The 21,083-nt window shown below is 41.3% G+C and overlaps 1 protein-coding gene and 1 long non-coding RNA gene across 5 annotated transcripts; both read right to left on the reverse strand.

The window, feature by feature from the left end:
• Nucleotides 1–1,372: 1,372 nt before the first annotated feature.
• Nucleotides 1,373–19,528, reverse strand: LOC135522917 (B-cell receptor CD22-like). Of its 4 annotated transcripts, none has more exons than XM_064949618.1 (8): nt 19,471–19,528; nt 19,166–19,240; nt 16,496–16,882; nt 16,066–16,371; nt 15,664–15,930; nt 2,812–2,905; nt 2,641–2,698; nt 1,373–2,309 (listed from the first exon to the last, which is right to left on the reverse strand). In XM_064949618.1, exons 2-8 carry the CDS (start codon nt 19,212–19,214, stop codon nt 2,052–2,054), a joined length of 1,419 nt encoding a protein of 472 aa, XP_064805690.1. In that variant the 5' UTR covers nt 19,215–19,240; nt 19,471–19,528; the 3' UTR covers nt 1,373–2,051. The 4 variants fall into 4 exon arrangements, with proteins under 4 accessions (XP_064805690.1, XP_064805691.1, XP_064805689.1 ...); XM_064949619.1 differs by lacking the exons at nt 1,373–2,309; nt 2,641–2,698; nt 2,812–2,905 and adding exons at nt 13,473–14,340; nt 14,673–14,730; nt 14,843–14,936 and having other exon boundaries at nt 16,066–16,338; XM_064949617.1 differs by lacking the exons at nt 1,373–2,309; nt 2,641–2,698; nt 2,812–2,905 and adding exons at nt 13,473–14,340; nt 14,673–14,730; nt 14,843–14,936.
• LOC135523219 (uncharacterized) lies at nt 3,638–4,580 on the reverse strand. Its single transcript, XR_010452801.1, has 3 exons — nt 4,481–4,580; nt 4,033–4,338; nt 3,638–3,897 (listed from the first exon to the last, which is right to left on the reverse strand). It is a non-coding gene; the product is annotated as an uncharacterized LOC135523219 (long non-coding RNA).
• Nucleotides 19,529–21,083: the final 1,555 nt, after the last annotated feature.

Here is a 21,083-nt window from a genome sequence, read left to right on the forward strand (position 1 = left end):
GCTATATACAGGGGGTACCTGTACCGAGTCAATGTGCGTGGGTACACTTTAGTCAAGGTAATTGAGGTGATATGTAGAAGGAGGTAGGGGTGAAGTGACTATGAGTAGATAATAAACAGCATAAATAAAAGGGGAGCAATGCAAATAGTCAGAGTAGCCATTTGATTAGCTGTTCAGCAGTCTTATGGCGGTAGAAGCTGTTAAGAAGCCTTTTGGGGTTCTCCCGAGTGGCATAGTGGTCTAAGGCAATGCATTGCAGCTGTGCTACGAGAGATCCTGGTTCGAGTCCAGGCTCTGTCGCAGCCGGCCGCAACCGGGAGACCCATGGGGCGATGCTATTGGCCCAGCGTCGTCCAGGTTAGGAGAGGATTTGGCCGGCAGGCATTGTGTCAAGAAGCAGTGCGGCTTGGTTGGGTCATTTTTCGAAGGACTCACGGGTTTCGACCTTTGCCTTGACCGAGTCCATACGGGAGTTGAAGCGATGAGACAAGACTGTAACTACCAACTGGATACCACAAAATTGAGAAAAAAAAACAAAATAAAATGCTTGGTGATGTACTGGGCCGTATGCACTACCCCCTGCAGCACCATGCAGTCGGAGGCCGAGCAGTTGCCATACCAGGCGGTGATGCAACCAGTCAGGATGTTCTTGATAGTGCAGTTGTAGAACTTTTTGATGATCCGAGGACCCATGCCAAACCTTTTCAGTCTCCTGGGGGGATATAGGTGTCGTGCCCTCTTCATGACTGTCTTGGTGTGTTTGAAAAATAATAGTTTGATGTGGACACAAAGGAACTTGAAGCTCTCAACCTGCTCCACTACAGCCCAATTGATGAGAATGGGGGCGTGCTTTTCCTGTAGTCCACGATCATCTCCTTTGTCTTGATAACGTTGAGGGAGAGGTTGTTGTCGTGGCACCACAAGGCCAGGTCTCTGACCTCATCCCTATAGGCTGTCTCATTTCTGTCGGTGATCAGGCATGTCCTGTTGTCTCGTCTGCAAAGTTAATGATGGTGTTGCGTTAGTGCATGGGTGAACAGAGAGTACAGGAGGGGACTAAGCATGGATCCCTGAGGGACCCCCGTGTTGAGGATCAGTGTAGCAGATGTGTTATTGCCTACACTTACCATCTGGAGGTGGACCGTCAGGAAGTCCAGGATCCAGTTGCAGAGGGAGGTGTTAAGTCCCAGGGTCCTTAGCTTAGTGATGAGCTTTGAGGTCACTATGATGTTGAACGCTGAGCTGTAGTCAATGAACAGCATTCTCACGTAGGTGTTCCTGTTGTCCAGGTGGGAAAGGGCAGTGTTGAGTTTTTCATTTTTATGTCTAAAAGCATAATTCCACATTGTGTGGAGAACAGTGACACAAAATCTCAATGGAATACACTTTAATGAGATGTTAAATGTTGGACCAGTAAGACCAAAAGATTTCATGGAAATTGAATGTAAAGGTTTTAATTACAGTGCAATTAATAAACAACCTGAAATGCAGTCTCAATTGTTTCTTCGATTTAATACTAAACATAAAAACTGACACAATTACTTCTAAATAGATATAAACTGAAAATAGATGTTGTTATTCTGGGAACTGCACAAAAGATGAAGATAAACAGTAACTAGTAGATGTTAACACCATTCTGCCATCATGTAGACTTCCTGCACCAACTTCATGTCTTGTATCAGACCACTGTCTCTCCAACTAACTGTGTCGTCTCTCCTCAGTCATCATTGACTTTATATGGTCTTAATCTGCCTTCAGTGAGCTAGTTGAACTCAGCAGTTCCTCTATACTGGAACCCATTAAACAGATGCTCTGTGAACTCAACACTCAAAATAGATGGTCTAAAATAAAGAGTAGCCTGCATCATCATATCAACACTATAGTAACAGTTAAACACTTTTCAACCCAGCAAATTCTACAGATATGCAGATAATCAAAGAGCACACAATTATAAATGTAACAAAAGTACCATTAGAAACTAATACACAAGGACAATACTGTACATAAAAACACTTAATACCCAATTGCCAAAATACTTAACCTCCATCTCTTTAATTCACTTGTGCATAAAGCCCATCTAGGTTGTTAAGAGGTGGTTCCTGAGCCCCTCTCCCAGTCACGTTGACTTCAGCGTACTCACTCTCCTGTCCCTGGACCCTGTCCTGGGCTGCAGCTGGGGTCTCTTTGGCCTGTAGTTTGGAGAAGTCTATGTCACCATAGTGGATCTCTTCAGGCTGGTCTTCTGCAGGTTCCTCTGGTTCCTCTCCGGCTGTGGCCTGGTTAGTACACACTGTCCCAACCGGGGAGTTCTGTGGAGAGAACACAGACAGAGGAACAGGTGTAAAGCTCTAAGCTCAGTCATGTGTAAAACTAAGGTCAGCAGGTTACACAACACATACTGAGGGGATGTCAATGAAAATGTAAATACATAAAGACAGTAAACACTGTCAAAGTCCAACAGCCATTCTGTTATCATTCCATGTCATTACAGGATGTGGCATTGCTTTCGGTGTGGTCATCTCCTCCTAAACTTGCTCTGAAATTATGTTAACCTCATGGCTTTAAATAGTTTCAGCAATAATTCATTACTTCCTTAGATTCACTTTGTAGATGGTTTTGTAAATTGAGCCTTATTCCCACCTGTCCCTGTGGACTGTCTGTCCTTTCAAGTCCATTGTGGAGCCTCGAGTTTCTCCTCCTGGAAGACATTTACAAGGGTATTCTGAATGCACTGAGAGGGTTTAAATATGCAAAAGCACAAACACAGCAGAAATAAAATTGTTTTGCGTTGATGCTAGGAATAGTTCTTACCATACAAAAAGACTGATCAGGCTGATAAGCAAAATGGCCCCCAGAGTTCCTGCTGCAACCCCAAACACTATTGGGTTTTTTGGCTCTTTTTGCCCTAAAAATACAGCACATAATATGGTCAATTCTCACAAAAAGATCTCTCAAGAACACTACATGACCAAAAGTATGTGGACACCTGCTCGTCGAACATCTCATTCCAAAATCATGGGCATTAATATGTAATATAGAATGTCATTGTATGCTGTAGCGTTAAGAATTCCCTTCACTGGAACTAAGGGGCCTAGCCCAAACCATGAAAAACAGCCCCAGACCATTATTCCTTATCCACCAAACTTTACAGTTGGCACTATTCTTTTGGGCAGGTAGTGTTCACCTGAAATCCGTCAAAACCCAGATTCGTCCGCCGGACTGCCAGATGGTGAATCGTATATTCAACATGTCAGAGAACAGATTTCCACTTCTCCACAGTCCAATGGCAGTGAGCTTTACACCACTGCAGCTGATTCTTGGCACTGCACATAGTGATCTTAGGCTTGTGTGCGGCTGTTCGGCCATGGAAACCCATTTCATGAAGCCCTCAACAAACAGTTCTTGTGCTGCCGTTGCTTCCAAAGGCAGTTTGGAACACGGTATTGAATGTTGCAGTCCGACTGCCAATGTTTGTCTACAGAGATTGCATGGCCGTGTGCTCGATTTTAAACACGTCAGCAAAACATGTGAGGATTTAATAGCTGAATCCACGCATTTGAAGGGGTGTCCACATACTTTTGAATATATATTGTATATCTAACCTTAGATTGTACCCTTCATGCCCATTTTACCTTTAATAGATAGCTGCACTTCATTCGACTTCCCACAGCCGTGACTTTCTTCCTTCACAGTAATACAGTCCTCCATCACCAACAGTCACATTGAGGGTATAACTCAGTCCAGATGCTGCCTGTGTTCGTTTACCCCCACTGATCTTGAACCAGGTGAAGTTTGTCACAGGAGGGTTGGCTGTACTGCTGCAGGTCAGATTCACACAGCTGCCCACTAATACTGGATCAGCTGGACTGATGGAGGCCAAGGTGTCCTTAGGAGAGACTGAGGGAGAGGGGTTCATTTACAATGTATCTGGATATGGTATATTGAATAGTCTCATCAAAACCACTCTATTACAATCATCAGTGAAACATGATAGAATGATCTATTCTTCAGGAACTGGTGACAAAATCTTACATGAAACGTTAAGTATCATGTTATGTTCAGCTGTCTTGTTGCTTGTCCCTCCTGGGTAGACTGCAGTACAAGTGATGTTCTTCTCATGATGAAGGTATGACGGAGTGAAGGTCACCGTGGAGAGAACTGATTTGGTTTGGTCTGGATTCTCCTGCAGTTGGTTCTCAGGTGTGAACTGTGTTGGGAGAGTCCATGTCAGCTCAGGGGGGTGTTCGGGACAGGGAGCAACAGCAGAGCAGTTCAAACTGACAGGGGTCCCTTCCTTCACCTCACCTGAGACAGTAATGATGGGACTGGAAGGCAAATCTGTAATACATTGTAGATAAATATATTTTACACTAACAGTTAAACTGTCCACTTGTTTTATCTTTGATGCTTCTTTTATCTTTGATGCAAGGAATCTAAACTGGGAAATACATTTTTGGTTAAAAGATAAATTGTCTCTTACCTCTGACAACTATATTAACAGACTTTTCAGGATCTGTTGCACGGTATGGTTGACTCTCAATCCTGAAGAAGTATTTATTAGCAGTGTAATTGGTGGTTACATTGAAGAAGACTGTGGTGCAGTTCATCTGGGACATGTTTCCAGTTATCTTCCCTTGATATCTGTTGACCAACTCACTGCTGTTAAATATCACTTGTCCGGATGCTCACCAAAGTTTGAGTTTTCTTTAATCCACACTCCAGAGGTTAGTATTGCGCTGTTAAATGTATACTTATTTTGGTCAGGAATATCAAATGAACATGGGATTTGCACACAGGAGCCAGTCAGTCCATCCAGTCTATCTGGCATTGTGGTGATCAAATCTCGACCAAAATAGGCCAGAACACCTGCAACATAAAGGACAACATCAGGGAGGTAATATGATCTTTTCAGTACAGTCACTCTCTCTCTGCAGCAAAAAATATGAACTCATTTCAATGTACAGGTGATTCCTGATGTCACAACTCCATGCCCTAAACTGGATCATGAACATATCTGGAGCACAATGTTTGAATCCAGACTATTAAACTATGCTTTTCTATACATTGAGACAGATGGGAATACAGCTCATAGTATGAAACATCATCCCTTGTACTTATTCCTCTGTCTGATTCATAACTAGTTGTTGCTGTGTGTAAGACTCACCTGATATAAAGAGGACAATGAGAAAAAACATGTTCTCAGGACAAGCCATGTGAGAACTCACACACTACTGATCACCTGAAACAGTACAAACATACACACATTTAGTAACTCAACACACTGCCCCTCCTTACCTTCAGGCTCAAACCCAACACCCGAGCACTCCATTCTCCCACCCCTACAGGAGGGCAGCTCCCGCTCAGGCTGTCCAAGCTCTTTTCTGTCCTGGCACCCCAATGCTGGAACCAGCTTCCCCCTGAAGCTACCTGCCCATCTTGCGAAAACATCAGAAACCCTACCCCTTCAGGGCATTTTAAATAATCCCACAGCACCCCCCCCCCCCCCCCACACACACACACACACACACACACTAGGTCTGACTTTGCTGATACCTGCTTGAGTGTACTTACTATGAATATACCTGACTATCACCTGACTATCATAAGATGAATGCACCAACTGTATGTCGTTCTGGATAAGAGTGTCTCTGCTAAATTACTCAAATGTATTACATTGAACCTTAAATGCGTACTGTGCATTCGGAAATGATTCAGACCTCTTGACTTTTCTCCCCTTGTTGTTATGTTGTTTAAAATGGATGAAATTGTTCTCTCCCCTCAATCTACACACCATACCCCATAATAACAAAAACAAAAACCATTTTTTAGAAATGATTTGTCATTATGGGGTAATGTGTGTGGGTTGATAAGGAAAAATAATTTAATGTATTTTACAATGAGACTAAAGTAACAAAATGTGGAAAAAGGAAAGGGGTCTGAATACTTTCTGAACGCAGTGTATGGCTTTCAGTTGTGAAGCTATAACATGAACCAACAGCAGCAGCATTTCAAATCATTACCAGTAATAACAGTTCAGTGAGTCTTAACATTAAAATGAAAAGATAATGAAGAAGTCGACACTTGTCTTACGATCTTGAAAAGCGATCACAGAAAAGGAGATGATATCACACCCATAGTGAGTTCTGACAAACTGAAGTGTTGCAATTCAAGTTGTACAATGGCATGTGATGTACTTCCTATTCCTTATAAGTGAACAAAATTATTTGCATTTTCAAAAGCAAGTAGTATAATTTTGTACTAATTATATACAGTCAAAAGTTTAGACACACCTACTCAAGGGTTCTCTCTTTTACTATTGTCTACATTGTAGAATAATATTGAAAACATCAAAATTATGAAATAACAAATATGGAATCATGTAGTAACCAAAAGTGTTAAATCAAAATATATGTTATATTTGAGATTCTTCAAATTAGCCACCCTTTGCCTTGATGACAGCCTTGCATACTCTTGGTATTCTCTTAACCAGCTTCATGAGGTAGTCACCTGGAATGCATTTCAATTAACAGGTGTGCCTTGTTAAAAGTTATGCATAACATACAGACTTGTACACAAAGTCAACAGACCTCAATACCCTGCTACGTAAGGATAGTATGCATCCCCTTCCACTCAGGAATGGTCTACCATACAGTCAGTTATGCAGGGTTAAACAAATCTGTGGCCAACATTCAGATTTTGACAGCAATGCTAAGAAAATTAAAAATAAATTTAAATTCAGAGGCTACATGGAAAAAAACTCTTGATGCTGCAACGATGAAAATATCTCAAAAACCACGAGAGGAAATGCTAAAAACTTAACCAAAGAATAAAAACAAATATTTTGCACTAAGTACACCAAGTGTTCAGAGAAAATGAAAGCAATCCTGAAGAAGCACTGGCATATTCTGCAGTCAGACTATAGAATGGCAAACCTCTTCAAGGATCCCCCACTGGTGGTCTATAAGTGTGGTCGTAATATTGAGGATAGCTTAGTGAGATCTGACATGCCCCCTGAGCCCAGTCAGACACTCTTGACACACAATCCAAATTGGAAATACCAATGTGGCTCATGCTCACAGTGCAATAGCACAACACAAACATCCTTCTTCAGACACCCACATACAGGTGGAAACATCCCTGTTCGGGGTCTCATCTCTTGCAAGATAAAGATAGTAATCTCTCTCATCACATGTTCATGTGGAAAAGCCTTCGTAGGACAACCGAAAGACAATTAAAACAATGCATAGCTGACCACTGTAACGTGTGTCGTCGTCTGATGAGGAGGAATCGGACCAAAGAGCAGCGTGGTAAGTGTTCATGACCTTTATTTCACTGAACACTGAAACACAAAGACCAAAGTGCAAACTGAAACACTAAAGAAAACACTAAACAGAAAACAACTACCCACAAAACATAGGTTCGAAAAAGTTACCTAAGTATGATTCCCAATCAGAGACAACGATAGTCAGCTGTCCCTGATTGAGAACCATACCCGGCCAAAACAAAGAAATACAAAACATAGAGAAAGGAACATAGAATGCCCACCCAAATCACACCCTGACAAAACCAAAATAGAGACATAAAAAGCTCTCTAAGGTCAGTGCGTGACAACCACCGCAGCTCAATCAGGTGTAATAACACTGACTATCCAGTAGCAGCTCACTTTGTTGAAGCTAACCATCCCATCTCCTCACTCAAAAACACACGCATATACACACGCATTGAGCATGTTGGCCAACCAAGGAGAGGAGGTATTTAATACATTGACCCCTACTGTCTTAATATTGACTTTGATCTCAGGCCTTTCTTATGAACAATTAGTTTGATGAAGAAGTCTTATAAATGAATGTATTCTTTCTACAGTTTATCAGCGTACAACCAATATGTTCCCCCTGTTGATGATGCTTATTATGCATTATGGATGAACCAAAAGATTACATGTAACAACATTTTATACAATTGGAAACAATTAAATACATGTGAAATTAAATTAAACAATAATGTATGTTAATGCTAATCTTATGCTAATTTTAATGATAACAATAGGCTAATATATTCAATATGATGTAAACTATTGTTTATTAACAGTTTCACTCAATTCACTCTAATTAACCTCATAATTGTGACACAACCCTTATGATTGTCATTGTTGCATTAATTCCACTGTTTGTCTACATAACCTGGTTCAAGCATTCATGACTTTACCCTGGAGAAGGAACAGTGATGCCAAAATTTGGTGTTTTCCTTAATAAATTACTGGGAGTTTATATATATATATATATATATATATATATATATATATATATATACAGTACCTTGCGAAAGTATTCGGCCCCCTTGAACTTTGCGGCCTTTTGCCACATTTCAGGCTTCAAACATAAAGATATAAAACTGTATTTTTTTGTGAAGAATCAACAGCAAGTGGGACACAATCATGAAGTGGAACGACATTTATTGGATATTTCAAACTTTTTGAACAAATCAAAAACTGAAAAATTTGGCGTGCAAAATTATTCAGCCCCTTTACTTTCAGTGCAGCAAACTCTCTCCAGAAGTTCAGTGAGGATCTCTGAATGATCCAATGTTGACCTAAATGACTAATGATGAGAAATACAATCCACCTGTGTGTAATCAAGTCTCCGTATAAATGCACCTGCACTGTGATAGTCTCAGAGGTCCGTTAAAAGCGCAGAGAGCATCATGAAGAACAAGGAACACACCAGGCAGGTCCGAGATACTGTTGTGAAGAAGTTTAAAGCCGGATTTGGATACAAAAAGATTTCCCAAGCTTTAAACATCCCAAGGTGCACTGTGCACCTGATGGAGTCTGCAAAAGACCTGAGACTGGGACGGAGATTTGTCTTCCAACAAGACAATGATCCAAAACATAAAGCAAAATCTACAATGGAATGGTTCAAAAATAAACATATCCAGGTGTTAGAATGGCCAAGTCAAAGTCCAGACCTGAATCCAATCGAGAATCTGTGGAAAGAACTGAAAACTGCTGTTCACAAATGCTCTCCATCCAACCTCACTGAGCTCGAGCTGTTTTGCAAGGAGGAATGGGAAAAAAATTCAGTCTCTCGATGTGCAAAACTGATAGAGACATACCCCAAGCGACTTACAGCTGTAATCGCAGCAAAATAATACTTTCGCAAGGCACTGTATATATATGAGTGTGCAACTCTTTGTTTTTATAGCTTACAGTGTATTCACCGTTAGTCAGCACCTCTACACTAAGTCATTTTATCTGGGTTTGCTCCAGCTCATACTTTTTATATCACCTGAACTTAACAAATAAAATAAATAAACATGTAAAGATATTAAAGTATTTTCTTAAAAGAGTACTAACTTTACCTTCCCCTTCTACAACAAAAAACTTAAATACATGTAATATAGTCCATGAAACATTTGATTTAAATACTGTATAATTCCATTAATTCTTATGGAGGATTGCTTCTTCTGGGGAGTAATGAGTGAGGCGATCCAGGATACACATTACTGGTACAGTCTCTCCCAATAACATTAATATGTTTATTTCAATGTGAGCAGATGACCACTATTTTGAGCCCGGTATGGGGACAGGGACAGTGGTGGAAGATATACTGTTAACCAAACACTGACGTCGGTTTCACATGAACATACAATGCCATGAAAAGGTTTCCCCCTTTCTGGTTCTCTATTTTGCTTCTTTTTTTACTGAATGTTATCAGATCTTCAACAAAAACCTAATATTAGATAAAGGGAACTTCAGTTTACAAATAACAAAAAAAATAGTTATAGTTATTTAATTTATTTCATTATCAAAGTTATGGAACACCCACGCCCCTGTGTGAAAAAGTCATTCCCACCTTATACTCAATAACTGGTTATGTCACCATTCCAAAACACACAATCAGGGATACATTAAAATTGATTTAATGTACCAAACTAAAAGTTTTGGAATGGCCTAGTCAAAGTCCAGACCTAATCCCAAATGAGACATTGTGACAGTTCATGCTTGAAAACCCACAAATGTCACTGAGTTAAATCAGTTCTGCATGGGAGAGTGGGACAAAATTCCTCCACAGCAACATGAGAGACTGATCAACAACTACAGGAAGCATTTGGTTGGAGTCATTTCAGCTGAAGGAGGCACAACCAGTTATTGAGTGTAAGGGGGCAATTACTTTTTTAAACAGGGACATTGGGTGTTGCATAACGTTGTTTAAGAAATTAATGAAATAAGTACGTCATTATTGTGTTTCTTGTTCACTCATGTTTATATCTGATAACATTCAGTATCAAAAATATGCAAAATACATTTTCACAGGACTGTTTGAATCCAGACTATTAAAATACACTAATCAGGAATTAACTGTACACTTTTCTACACAATTAAAAGGCTGGAATATAGCACATCCCATAAAATATAATGACTTGTGGTTATTCCTTTATGTCTGATTCATAACTAATTGTTGTTGTGTGGACACCTGACATAAAGAGGCCAATGAGAAAAAACATGTTCTCAGGACAAGCCATGTGAGAACTCACACACTACTGATCACCTGAAACAGTACAAACATTCACTTCCTGGTAGAGTAGGTCACATGACACATACTGTATCACATTGAAACTTTAGTCCATAGTCACATAGGTTCTTCAGTTGTGAAGCTAATACATGAACTAACAGCCGTACATTGAACATTTTGAATCTCATTATTAAAATATAAAGATAAGATGTGAAGTTGTTGACACTTGCCTTACACTGATGTAAACGGTCCACAGGAGAGACTGTCACACACACATAGTGTGTTCTGACAAACTAAAGTGCTGAAATTCATGTGGCACATCTCACATCTCATCAGTGACATACTTCCTAATAAGTGTACTTGTATGACAGGATGCTTGAATAGTCTATGTGATGGGTGTCAACATCAGTTGTGAAAACATGGTATGCTAATTGAAGTGTTTAGAACATTGTAATTTTCTAATGAACCTTCTACTCCAGAAGAATTAGTTTCAGTCACTTGAAACATTGCAGAGGTGGCCTGATCCATGTTTCACCAGTTTCAAATGAAATGTGCCCCAGCTGCCCACTGACTGATTCTACACACAAAGTGTGTGTCAGCCACTGACTCAACAGCATTATATGGCCTATACATTTCATTACTGCCCAAAATGAAACACTTATACACAAGATAGTTTTCATTGTGGGATAATAATATTCATTGCAGTTAATGTATGTGTGGTGGGTAAATAACCCTTTTAGGGGAAGGGGACCCCTTTACAGCATTTTGTTACAGGCCCCCAAGTAGCCAAGTCCACCCATGATACAACAACGGAAACATTCTGCAACATAACCATCTCCCTCTCCTCTATCTCACAGGCTTGATTTTTTTTAAATGTAGGTAAATCATAAACCAAAATCCATCCAACTTGCTTTGTTAAATTCAGGAAAGGATTCCCGGTTCTGACATTATTTTTCAGCATGAAAAACAGACTTTGCCAGAAACAGAGTAACTGTAATTGTAGCTGATGGATTATCACACACTCCTCCATTTCTCCTGCATCCACTTCCTCTTTCATTACATCACTTCTATCTGCCAGGAAGAGCATGGTGGGCTGGGAGCCACAGGAGGGAGCCATCAACCTTCAGTGCAAGGTGTACCTCCCCGACGGTCATGTCTTGATGGGAAACAGCTTTTGTCAAAATGAGGTTCTTAAGTTGATTTTATGTTTTATTTTAGCTAACCCTAACCCTTTTTCTTACCTTAATCTAATTATCCTAACCTGCTACGTTAATTCTCCCAACCTGCTGCAAAAGTTCTACTACATTTGCTGGGAAAAGTTCATTTTGACAAAAAGCTGTATCCCTTCTACACAAAACCCTCTTGGACCTGCCCAAGGCCTTCTGGGAGAAGGAGACTCAGGAGCTGAGGACGTACTTTACCCAGCAGGTGGGTTTTTACAGTGCAAGTAATGAACAACTTCAAATGCAGCCTCATTTGTGTCTCTTGAACAACACTCAAAATAAAAACAACATAATAACTCTCAACAATACACACATGAAAATAGACATGTAATGGGGATATTTAAGATGAATAAAGTTCAGATTCAGTTTAGAGTGATTCATATAATGTTCAACATATTCATATATTTGACCTTTCTGTTACATGATTTCCAGTGTGCTGTTTGTAACACTTGGGTTGATGGTCACGAGACTCAATGCTGTATGTTGTGCATTAAACTCATAACTGATTATAGTGATTGATGCCAGACTGGAGGAAGGATATACTGATTATTATTGTATTCTGTTAAACACTGATTCTGTAGTAGTTAACAAAGCCACTGTCTTTTGTTTTGACTTCCTACAAGCCTCTCTGGCTCGTGTTTACAGAACATGTGTTGGTCTGATTAGGAAATAAAGGGACTGTCTCCAAGAGGCTGGTGTTTACAGAACATGTGTTGGTCTGGTTAGGAAATAAAGGGACTGGACTGTCTGTGTTGGTCTGATTAGGAAATAAAGGGACTGTCTCCAAGAAGCTGGTGTTTACAGAACATGTGTTGGTCTGGTTAGGAAATAAAGGGACTGTCTCCAAGAGGCTCGTGTTTACAGAACATTTGTTGGTCTGATTAGGAAATAAAGGGACTGTCTCCAAGAGGCTCGTGTTTACAGAACATTTGTTGGTCTGATTGGGAAATAAAGGGACTGTCTCCAAGAGGCCAGTAAGACATTGTCTCTGCTTCTATGATGGATGTTGTCTTCCTGTTGGTATGATGTTTCTCACTCATAATTATTCACTATTCATCCAGGACTATACGTAATCATGGTAGCATCCACATGAATGTGTTTAGAAACTTATTATATTCTTAAATACAATAAAAGTGACTGCAAAATGACACGATACATCTGTATAACTTTTTGAGGATCTGAGGACCCAGTCCAAATCTTTTCAGTCTCCTGAGGGGGTATAGGTGTTGTTGTGCCCTCTTCACGACATTCTTTGTGGGTTTGGACAATGGTAGTTTGTTGGTGATGTGGACACCAAGGAGCTTGAAGATCTCAACCTGCTCCACTACAGCCACATCAATGAGAATGGGGGCGTGCTCGGCCCTTCATTTCCTGTAGTCCACGATCATCTCTTCCTTTGTCTTGATCACTTTGAGTGAAATGTTGTTATCCTGGCACCACCCTGCCAGGTCTCTGACCTCCTCCCTATAGGCTGTTTCAATTTTGTTGGTGATCAGGCCTAACACTGTTGTCTCGTCTGCAAATCTAATGATGGTGTTGGAGTCGTGCTTGGGCACACGGTTATGGGTGAACAGGAAGTACAGGAGCGGACTAAGCACACACCCTTGAAGGATCCCAGTGTTGAGTATCAGAGAGGCAGATGTGTTGTTTCCTACCCTTACCACCTGGGGTGCGGCCCATCAGGAAGTCCAGGATCCAGTTGCAGAGGGACCAATAACACCAAAAGATGTCATGGAAATTGAATGTAAAGGTTTTTATTGCAGTGCAATTGCAGTGCAACAGCCTCAATTGATTATGTTGTATTACACTCAACATAAAAACTGAAACAATAAATTCTAAATAGATATAAACTGAAAATAGATAAAATTGTTATTCTGGCAACTGCACAAAAGATGAAGATAAACAGTGACTAGTAGATGTTAACACCATTCTGCCAACATGTAGACTTCCTGCACCTACTTCCTGTCTTGTATCAGACCACTGTCTCTCCAACTAACTGTGTCTTCTCTCCTCAGTCATCATTGACTTTACATGGTCTTAAACTGCCTTCAGTAAGCTAGTTGAACTCAGCTATACTGGAACCAATTAAACAGATGCTCTGTGAACTCAACACTCAAAATAAATGGTCCAAAATAAAGAGTATCCTACATCATCGTATCAACACTATAGTAACAGTTATACACTTTTCATCCCAGCAAATTCTACAAATATGCAGATAATTAAAGAGCACACAATTATAAATGTAACAAAAGTACCAATAGAAAACAGATACACAATGACAATAGTGTACATAAAAACACTTAATAACCATTGGATAAATAATTAATAATTAATTAACAAGCACTTATTTTATTCACTTGTGCATAAAGCCCATCTAGGTTGTTAAGAGGTGGTTCCTGAGCCCCTCTCCCAGTCACGTTGACTTCAGCGTACTCACTCTCCTGTCCCTGGACCCTGTCCTGGGCTGCAGCTGGGGTCTCTTTGGTCTGTAGTTTGGAGAAGTCTATGTCACCATAGTGGATCTCTTCAGGCTGGTCTTCTGCAGGTTCCTCTGGTTCCTCTCCGGCTGTGGCCTGGTTAGTACACACTGTCCCAACCGGGGAGTTCTGTGGAGAGAACACAGAGAGAGGAACTGGTGTAAAGCTCTAAGTTCAGTAATGTGTAAAACTAAGGTCAGCAGGTTACACAACACATACTGAGGGGATGTCAATGAAAATGTCAACACATAAAGACAGTAAACACTGTCAAAGTCCAAAAGCCATTCTGTTATCATTCCATGTCATTACAGGATGTGGCATTGCTTTCGATGTGGTCATCTCTCCCTAAACTTGCTCTGAAATTATGTTAACCTCATGGCTTTAAATAGTTTCAGCAATAATTCAGTACTTCCTTAGATACACTTTGTAGATGGGTTTTTAAAGTTCAGCCTTATTCCCACCTGTCCCTGTGAATTGTCTGTCCTTTCAAGTCCATCGTGGAGCCTCGAGTTTCTCCTCCTGGAAGACATTTACAAAGGTATTCTGAATGCACTGAGAGGTTTTTCATATGCAAAAGCACAAACACAGCAGAAAACAAATGTTTTGCGTTGATGCCAGGAATAGTTCTGACCATACAAAAAGACTGATCAGGCTGAGAAGCAAAATGGCCCCCAGAGTTCCTGCTGCAACCCCAGAAACCATTGAGGTTTTTGGCTCTTCTTGCCCTGAAAATAAAGCACATATTATGGTCAATTCTCACAAAAAGATCTCTAAAGTACACTACCTGACCAAAAGTATGTGGACACCTTCTCGTCGAACATCTCATTCCAAAATCATGGGCATTAATATGTAATATAGAATGTCATTGTATGCTGTAGCGTTAAGAATTCCCTTCACTGGAACTAAGGGGCCCAGCCCAAACCATGAAAAACAGCCCCAGACCATTATTCCTTATCCACCAAACTTTACAGTTGACACTATGCATTGGGGCAGGTAGTGTTCACCTGAAATCCGTCAAAACCCAGATTCGCCTGCCGGACTGCCAGATGGTGAATCGTATATTCAACATGCCAGAGAACAGATTTCCACTTCTCCAGAGTCCAATGGCAGTGAGCTTTACACCACTGCAGCTGATTCTTGGCACTGCGCATAGTGACCTTAGGCTTGTGTGCGGCTGTTCGGCCATGGAAACACGTTTCATGAAGCCCTCAACTAACAGTTCTGGTGCTGCCATTGCTTCCAAAGGAAGTTTGGAACTCGGTAGTGAATGTTGCCATCCTACTGCCAATGTTTGTCTACGGAGATTGCATAGCTGTGTGCTCGATTTTAAACACCTGTCAGCAACATGTGAGGCTTTAATAACTGAATCCACGCATTTTAATGGGTGTCCACATACTTTTGAATATATATTGTATATCTAACCTACGATTGTGCCCTACGTCCCCATTTTACCTTTTATAGCCAGCTGCACTTCATTCGACTTCCCACAGCCGTGACTATTTCTTCCTTCACAGTAATACAGTCCTCCATCACCAACAGTCACATTGAGGGTATAACTCTGTCCAGATGCTACCTGTGTTGTTTCAAACTCACTGATCTGGAACCAGGTGAAGTTTGTCACAGGAGGGTTGGCTGTACTGCTGCAGGTCAGATTAACACAGCTGCCCACTAATACTGGATCAGTTGGACTGATGGAGGCCGAGGTGTCCTTAGGAGAGACTGGGGGAGAGGGGTTCATTTACAATGTATCTGGATATGGTATATTGAATAGTCTCATCAAAGTCACTCTATTACAATCATCAGTGAAACATGATAGAATGATCTATTCTTCAGGAACCGGTGACTAAATCTTACATGAAACGTTAAGCATCATGTTATGTTCAGCTGTCTTGTTGCTTGTCCCTACTGGGTAGACTGCAGTACAAGTGATGTTCTTCTCATGATGAAGGTATGATGGAGTGAAGGTCACCGTGGAGAGAACTGATTTGGTTTGGTCTGGATTCTCCTGCAGTTGGTTCTCAGATGTAAACTGTGTTGGGAGAGTCCATGTCAGCTCAGGGGGGTGTTCAGGACAGGGAGCGATAGCAGAGCAGTTCAAACTGACAGGGATCCCGTCCTTCACCTCACCTGAGACAGTAAGGACGGGACTGGAAGGCAAATCTGTAATACATTGTAGATAAATATATTTTACACTAATAGTTAAACTGTCCACTTGTTCTACTCTTATGATGCAAGGAATCTAAACTGGAAAAAATAATTGGTAAACAGGACAATTGTCTCTTACCCCTGACAACTATTTCAACAGACTTTACAGGATCTGTTGCACGGTATGGTTGACCGTCAATCCTGAAGTAGTATTTATCAGTGTAATTGGTGGTTACATTGAAGAAGACTGTGGTGCAGTTATTCTGGGACATGTTTCCAGTTATCTTCCCTTGATATATCTTGACTTTCCCATTACTGTGAAAAATCACGTTTCCAGGATACTGATAAACATCGGAATATTTTTTTATCCACACTCCAAAGGTTGGTATTGTGGCTTTAAATATATTATTATGTTGTTCAGGAACATCAAATGAACATGGGAGTTGCACACAGGAGCCAGTCAGTACATCCAGTCTATCTGGCATTGTGACCATCAAATCTCGTCGACCAAAACTGGCCAAAACACCTGCAACATAAAGGACAACATCAGGGAGGTTCTGATATATTATCAGTTCAGTCCAATGATATGTATTAACCCTAGATGACTGACAGGGGCCTCTGTTTGGAAGCCACTGCACAGCCATCTTGTTACTCACCCTCCAGTGTAAAACAGATGTTGGATGCTATAGAAATGCATTTATTAATGTCTACATTTGTTTTTGACATGTATATTCTATTCGAGACACCTTAATGCCAACTTTTAAATTATATTTTGTGAACTGCAACACTTCCTTCAACAGAGAGACCCTACCCTTGGTCCATTCAATGAGTGCATATTGTATCTCACTGAACTGGTATTATCCAATAACTAATTCATCTTTGAGTCAGACTTTATCATTTAAATTCGGGGTGTAGCCATGGGCTCCCCCTTTTCCGCCCCAACTATGCGAACCTGTGTGTGGTACAATTTGAGGAAGCACTCATTTACAAAACATAGAGACACCCCCTACTTTCTAAAATCCTCCTATGGAAGAAATACATGGATGATGTCTTTGTGCCCTGGGAAGGAAGTCAACAGGAAATAAATTAATTCCAAACTCTGCTAAACGAGAGCTCTGAATTTCTCAAATTCACCATGCAGACTGTTGAGAGAAATATAAACTACCTGGACTTATGGATCATCAAAGAGAATGATGCATTACATACAGACTTGTCCACAAGGCCAACAGACCTCAATAACCTGCTACGTGGGGATAGTATGCATCCCCTTCCCCTCAGGAATGGTCTACCATATAGCCAGTTATGCAGGGTTAAATTAATCTGTTGCCAACGGTCAGATTTTGACAGCAATGCCAAGAAAATGACAAATCATTTCAAAATCAGAGGCCAGAAGGAAGAAACTCTTGATGCTGCGATGATGAAAATATCTCAAAAACCAAGAGAGGAATTGCTAAAAAGTAAACTAAGAAAGAAAAACAACGTCTGTTGCACTAAGGACACCAAGTGTTCAGAGAAAATGAAAGCAATCCTGGAAAGCACTGGCATATTTTGCAATCAGACAAGAAAATTGTACACATCTTCAAGGAACCCCCACTGTTGGTCTATAAGTGTGGTCGCAATATTGTGGATAGCTTAGTGAGATCTGACCTGCCCACTCAGACACTCTTGACACCCATTCCAAATGGCATCTACAAATGTGGCTCATCCTCACAGTGCAATAGCACTACAAAAACATCCTTCTTCAGACACACACATACAGGTGGAAACATCCCTGTTAGGGGCATCATCTCTTGCAAGACAAATTTAGAAATCTATCTCATCACATGTTCATGTGGGGAAGCCAACTCATTACAAACAAAAAACATTTAAAACAATGCATAGCTATAAGAACACTGATGATCTAGTAGCAGCTCACTTTGTTGAAGCTAACCATCCCACTTCCTCCCTCAAATGTACAGGTACTGAGCATGTTGCTCCACCAAGGAGAGGAGGTAACATGGAGATCCTACTGCTGCAGAGGGAGGCCTCCTGGATTTCCTATTTAAAACATTGACTTTCATCTCAGGCCCTTCTTATGAACAATTAGTTTGATGAAGAAGTCTTATAAATGGATCTATTCTTCCTACATCTTATCATGGTACAACCAATATGTTCCCCCTGTTGATCATGCTTATTATGCATTATGGATGAACCAAAAGATTACAATTTTATAACATTTAATGAAATTGGAAACAATTAAATATATGTGAAATTAAATTAAACAATAATGTATGTTGATGCTAATCTGGTTTTAGCCCGGTATGGTGAAAGGGACAGTGGTGGAAGCTATTCTGTTAGCTGCATACTGACGTAGGTTTCACATGAACATACAGTGAAACTAAACAGAATTCACCCCCTTTCTGGTTCTCTATTTCTGCTCTTTTTTTAACACTGAATGTTATCAGATCTTCAACCAAAACCTAATATTAGATAAAGGGAACTTGAGTTACCAAATAACACATTTTGTTATAGTTATTAATGTATTTCATTAACAAAATTATGCATCACCCAATTCCTCTGTGTGGAAAAGTAATTTCTCCCTTACTCTCAATGACTGGTTGTGCCACCATTTCAAAACACACAATCAAGTATACATGAGATACACAGCAGTTTAAATCCAGACAATTAAAATATACTGATCAGGAATTAACTGTACAATTTTCTACACAATTAAAAGGCTGGAATATAGCACATCCCATGAAATATAATGACTTGTGGTTATTCCTTTATGTCTGATTCATAACTAGTTGTTATTGTGTGGAAGACTCACCTGATATAAAGAGGCCAATGAGAAAAAACATGTTCTCAGGACAAGCCATGTGAGAACTCACACACTACTGATCACCTGAAACAGTACAAACATACACTTACTGGTGGAGTAACTTAACTCACACAACACATTGCATTGAACTCTCCCCATATCAAATACTCAATGTCCTTTAGTTGTAAAGCTAATAAATGAACAAACAGCAGTACTTTAGAACACATTGAATCTCATTACTCATAATTAATTTCCTTTCATTTATTTTGAACATTAAAATTAACAGAAAATATAGTGAAGAAGTCGATACTTGCCTTAGACGGTAACGCAAACTGTCTACAGCAGAAACTGTCACACCCATAGTGAGGTCTGACAAACCAAAGTGATGAAATTCATGTGGCATATCTCTCATCTCAACTGTGACGTACTTCCTACTATGTGTATGAAAAATGATTTTCAAACAATTATTCAGTATTTATTGTCCCTTTCTCGGGATAGGACAGGTCAACGGTATTTTGAAACGGGCCCCCAAATCACTAAGTCCGCCCCCGGCACAATGTTAAATAGATGTCACGGTTTTCTGTAGGTGAAAGAGAGTCGGACCAAAATGCGACGTGTCTATTAAGATCCATGTTTAATAACACTGAAGTAAACACGAATCAATATGAAAAAACAATAAACAATACATGAAAACCGAAACAGACTAATACTGGTGCAAACTAGCACACGACAGACAAAAGGACAATCACCCACAAAACCCAACACCAAACAGGCTACCGAAATATGGTTCCCAATCAGAGACAATGACCAACACCTGCCTCTGATTGAGAACCATACCAGGCCAAACACAGAAACAGACAAAGTAGACACACAACATAGAATGCCCACTCAGATCACACCCTGACCAAACAAAACATACAAAGAAAACTATGGTCAGCATGTGAAAGTACCCCCCCCCAAGGTGCGGACTCCGGCTGCAAAATCTGAACCTATTGGGGAGGGTCTGGGTGGGCATCTGTCTGCGGTGGCGGCTCTGGTGCTGGACGTGGCCCCCACTACACCATAGTCTTTGTCCGCCACCTTGTCCGCTTCCTTGGCCTCCTAACTACGGCGACCCGACTATATAACCCCACTGGACAGAGGGGCAGCTCAGGACAGAGGGGCAGCTCGGGAAGGAGGGGCTCTTTTTGACTCCGGCAGCACCGGACAGGCGGGAGACTCCGGCAGCACAGGAGAGGAGGAAGGCTCTGGCAGATCCTGGCTGACTGGCGGATCTGGAAGAGTCTGGCTGACTGGCGGTTCTGGCAGATCCTGGCTGACTGGCGGATCTGGAAGAGTCTGGCTGATCTGGCGGAGTCTGGCTGACTGGCGGATCTGGAAGAGTCTGGCTGACTGGCGGATCTGGAAGAGTCTGGCGGATCTGGAAGAGTCTGGCTGACTGGCGGATCTGGAAGAGTCTGGCTGACTGGCGGATCTGGAAGAGTCTGGCTGACTGGCGGATCTGGAAGAGTCTGGCTGACTGGCGGATCTGGCTGACTGGCTGATCTGGAAGAGTCTGGCTGACTGGCGGATCTGGCTGGCTGACTGGCGGATCCTGGCTGATCTGGCTGACTGGCGGATCTGGAAGAGCTGACTCCGGATCTGGAAGAGTCTGGCTGCTCCATGCAGACTGGCGGCTCTGGCTGCTCCATGCAGACTGGCGGATCTGGAAGAGTCTGGCTGACTGCTGGAAGATGGACTGGCGGCTCCATGGCTGCTCCATGCAGACTGCCGGCCTGGCTGCTCCATGCAGACTGGCTCTGGCTCTGGCTGCTCCATGGCGGCTCTGGCTGCTCCATGCAGACTGGCGGCTCTGGCTGCTCCATGCAGACTGGCGGCTCTGGCTGCTCCATGCAGACTGGCGGCTCTGGCTGCTCCATGCAGACTG

The sequence above is a fragment of the Oncorhynchus masou genome, chromosome 30 (genome assembly GCF_036934945.1).
Source record: "Oncorhynchus masou masou isolate Uvic2021 chromosome 30, UVic_Omas_1.1, whole genome shotgun sequence".
Lineage (NCBI taxonomy): Eukaryota > Metazoa > Chordata > Actinopteri > Salmoniformes > Salmonidae > Oncorhynchus > Oncorhynchus masou.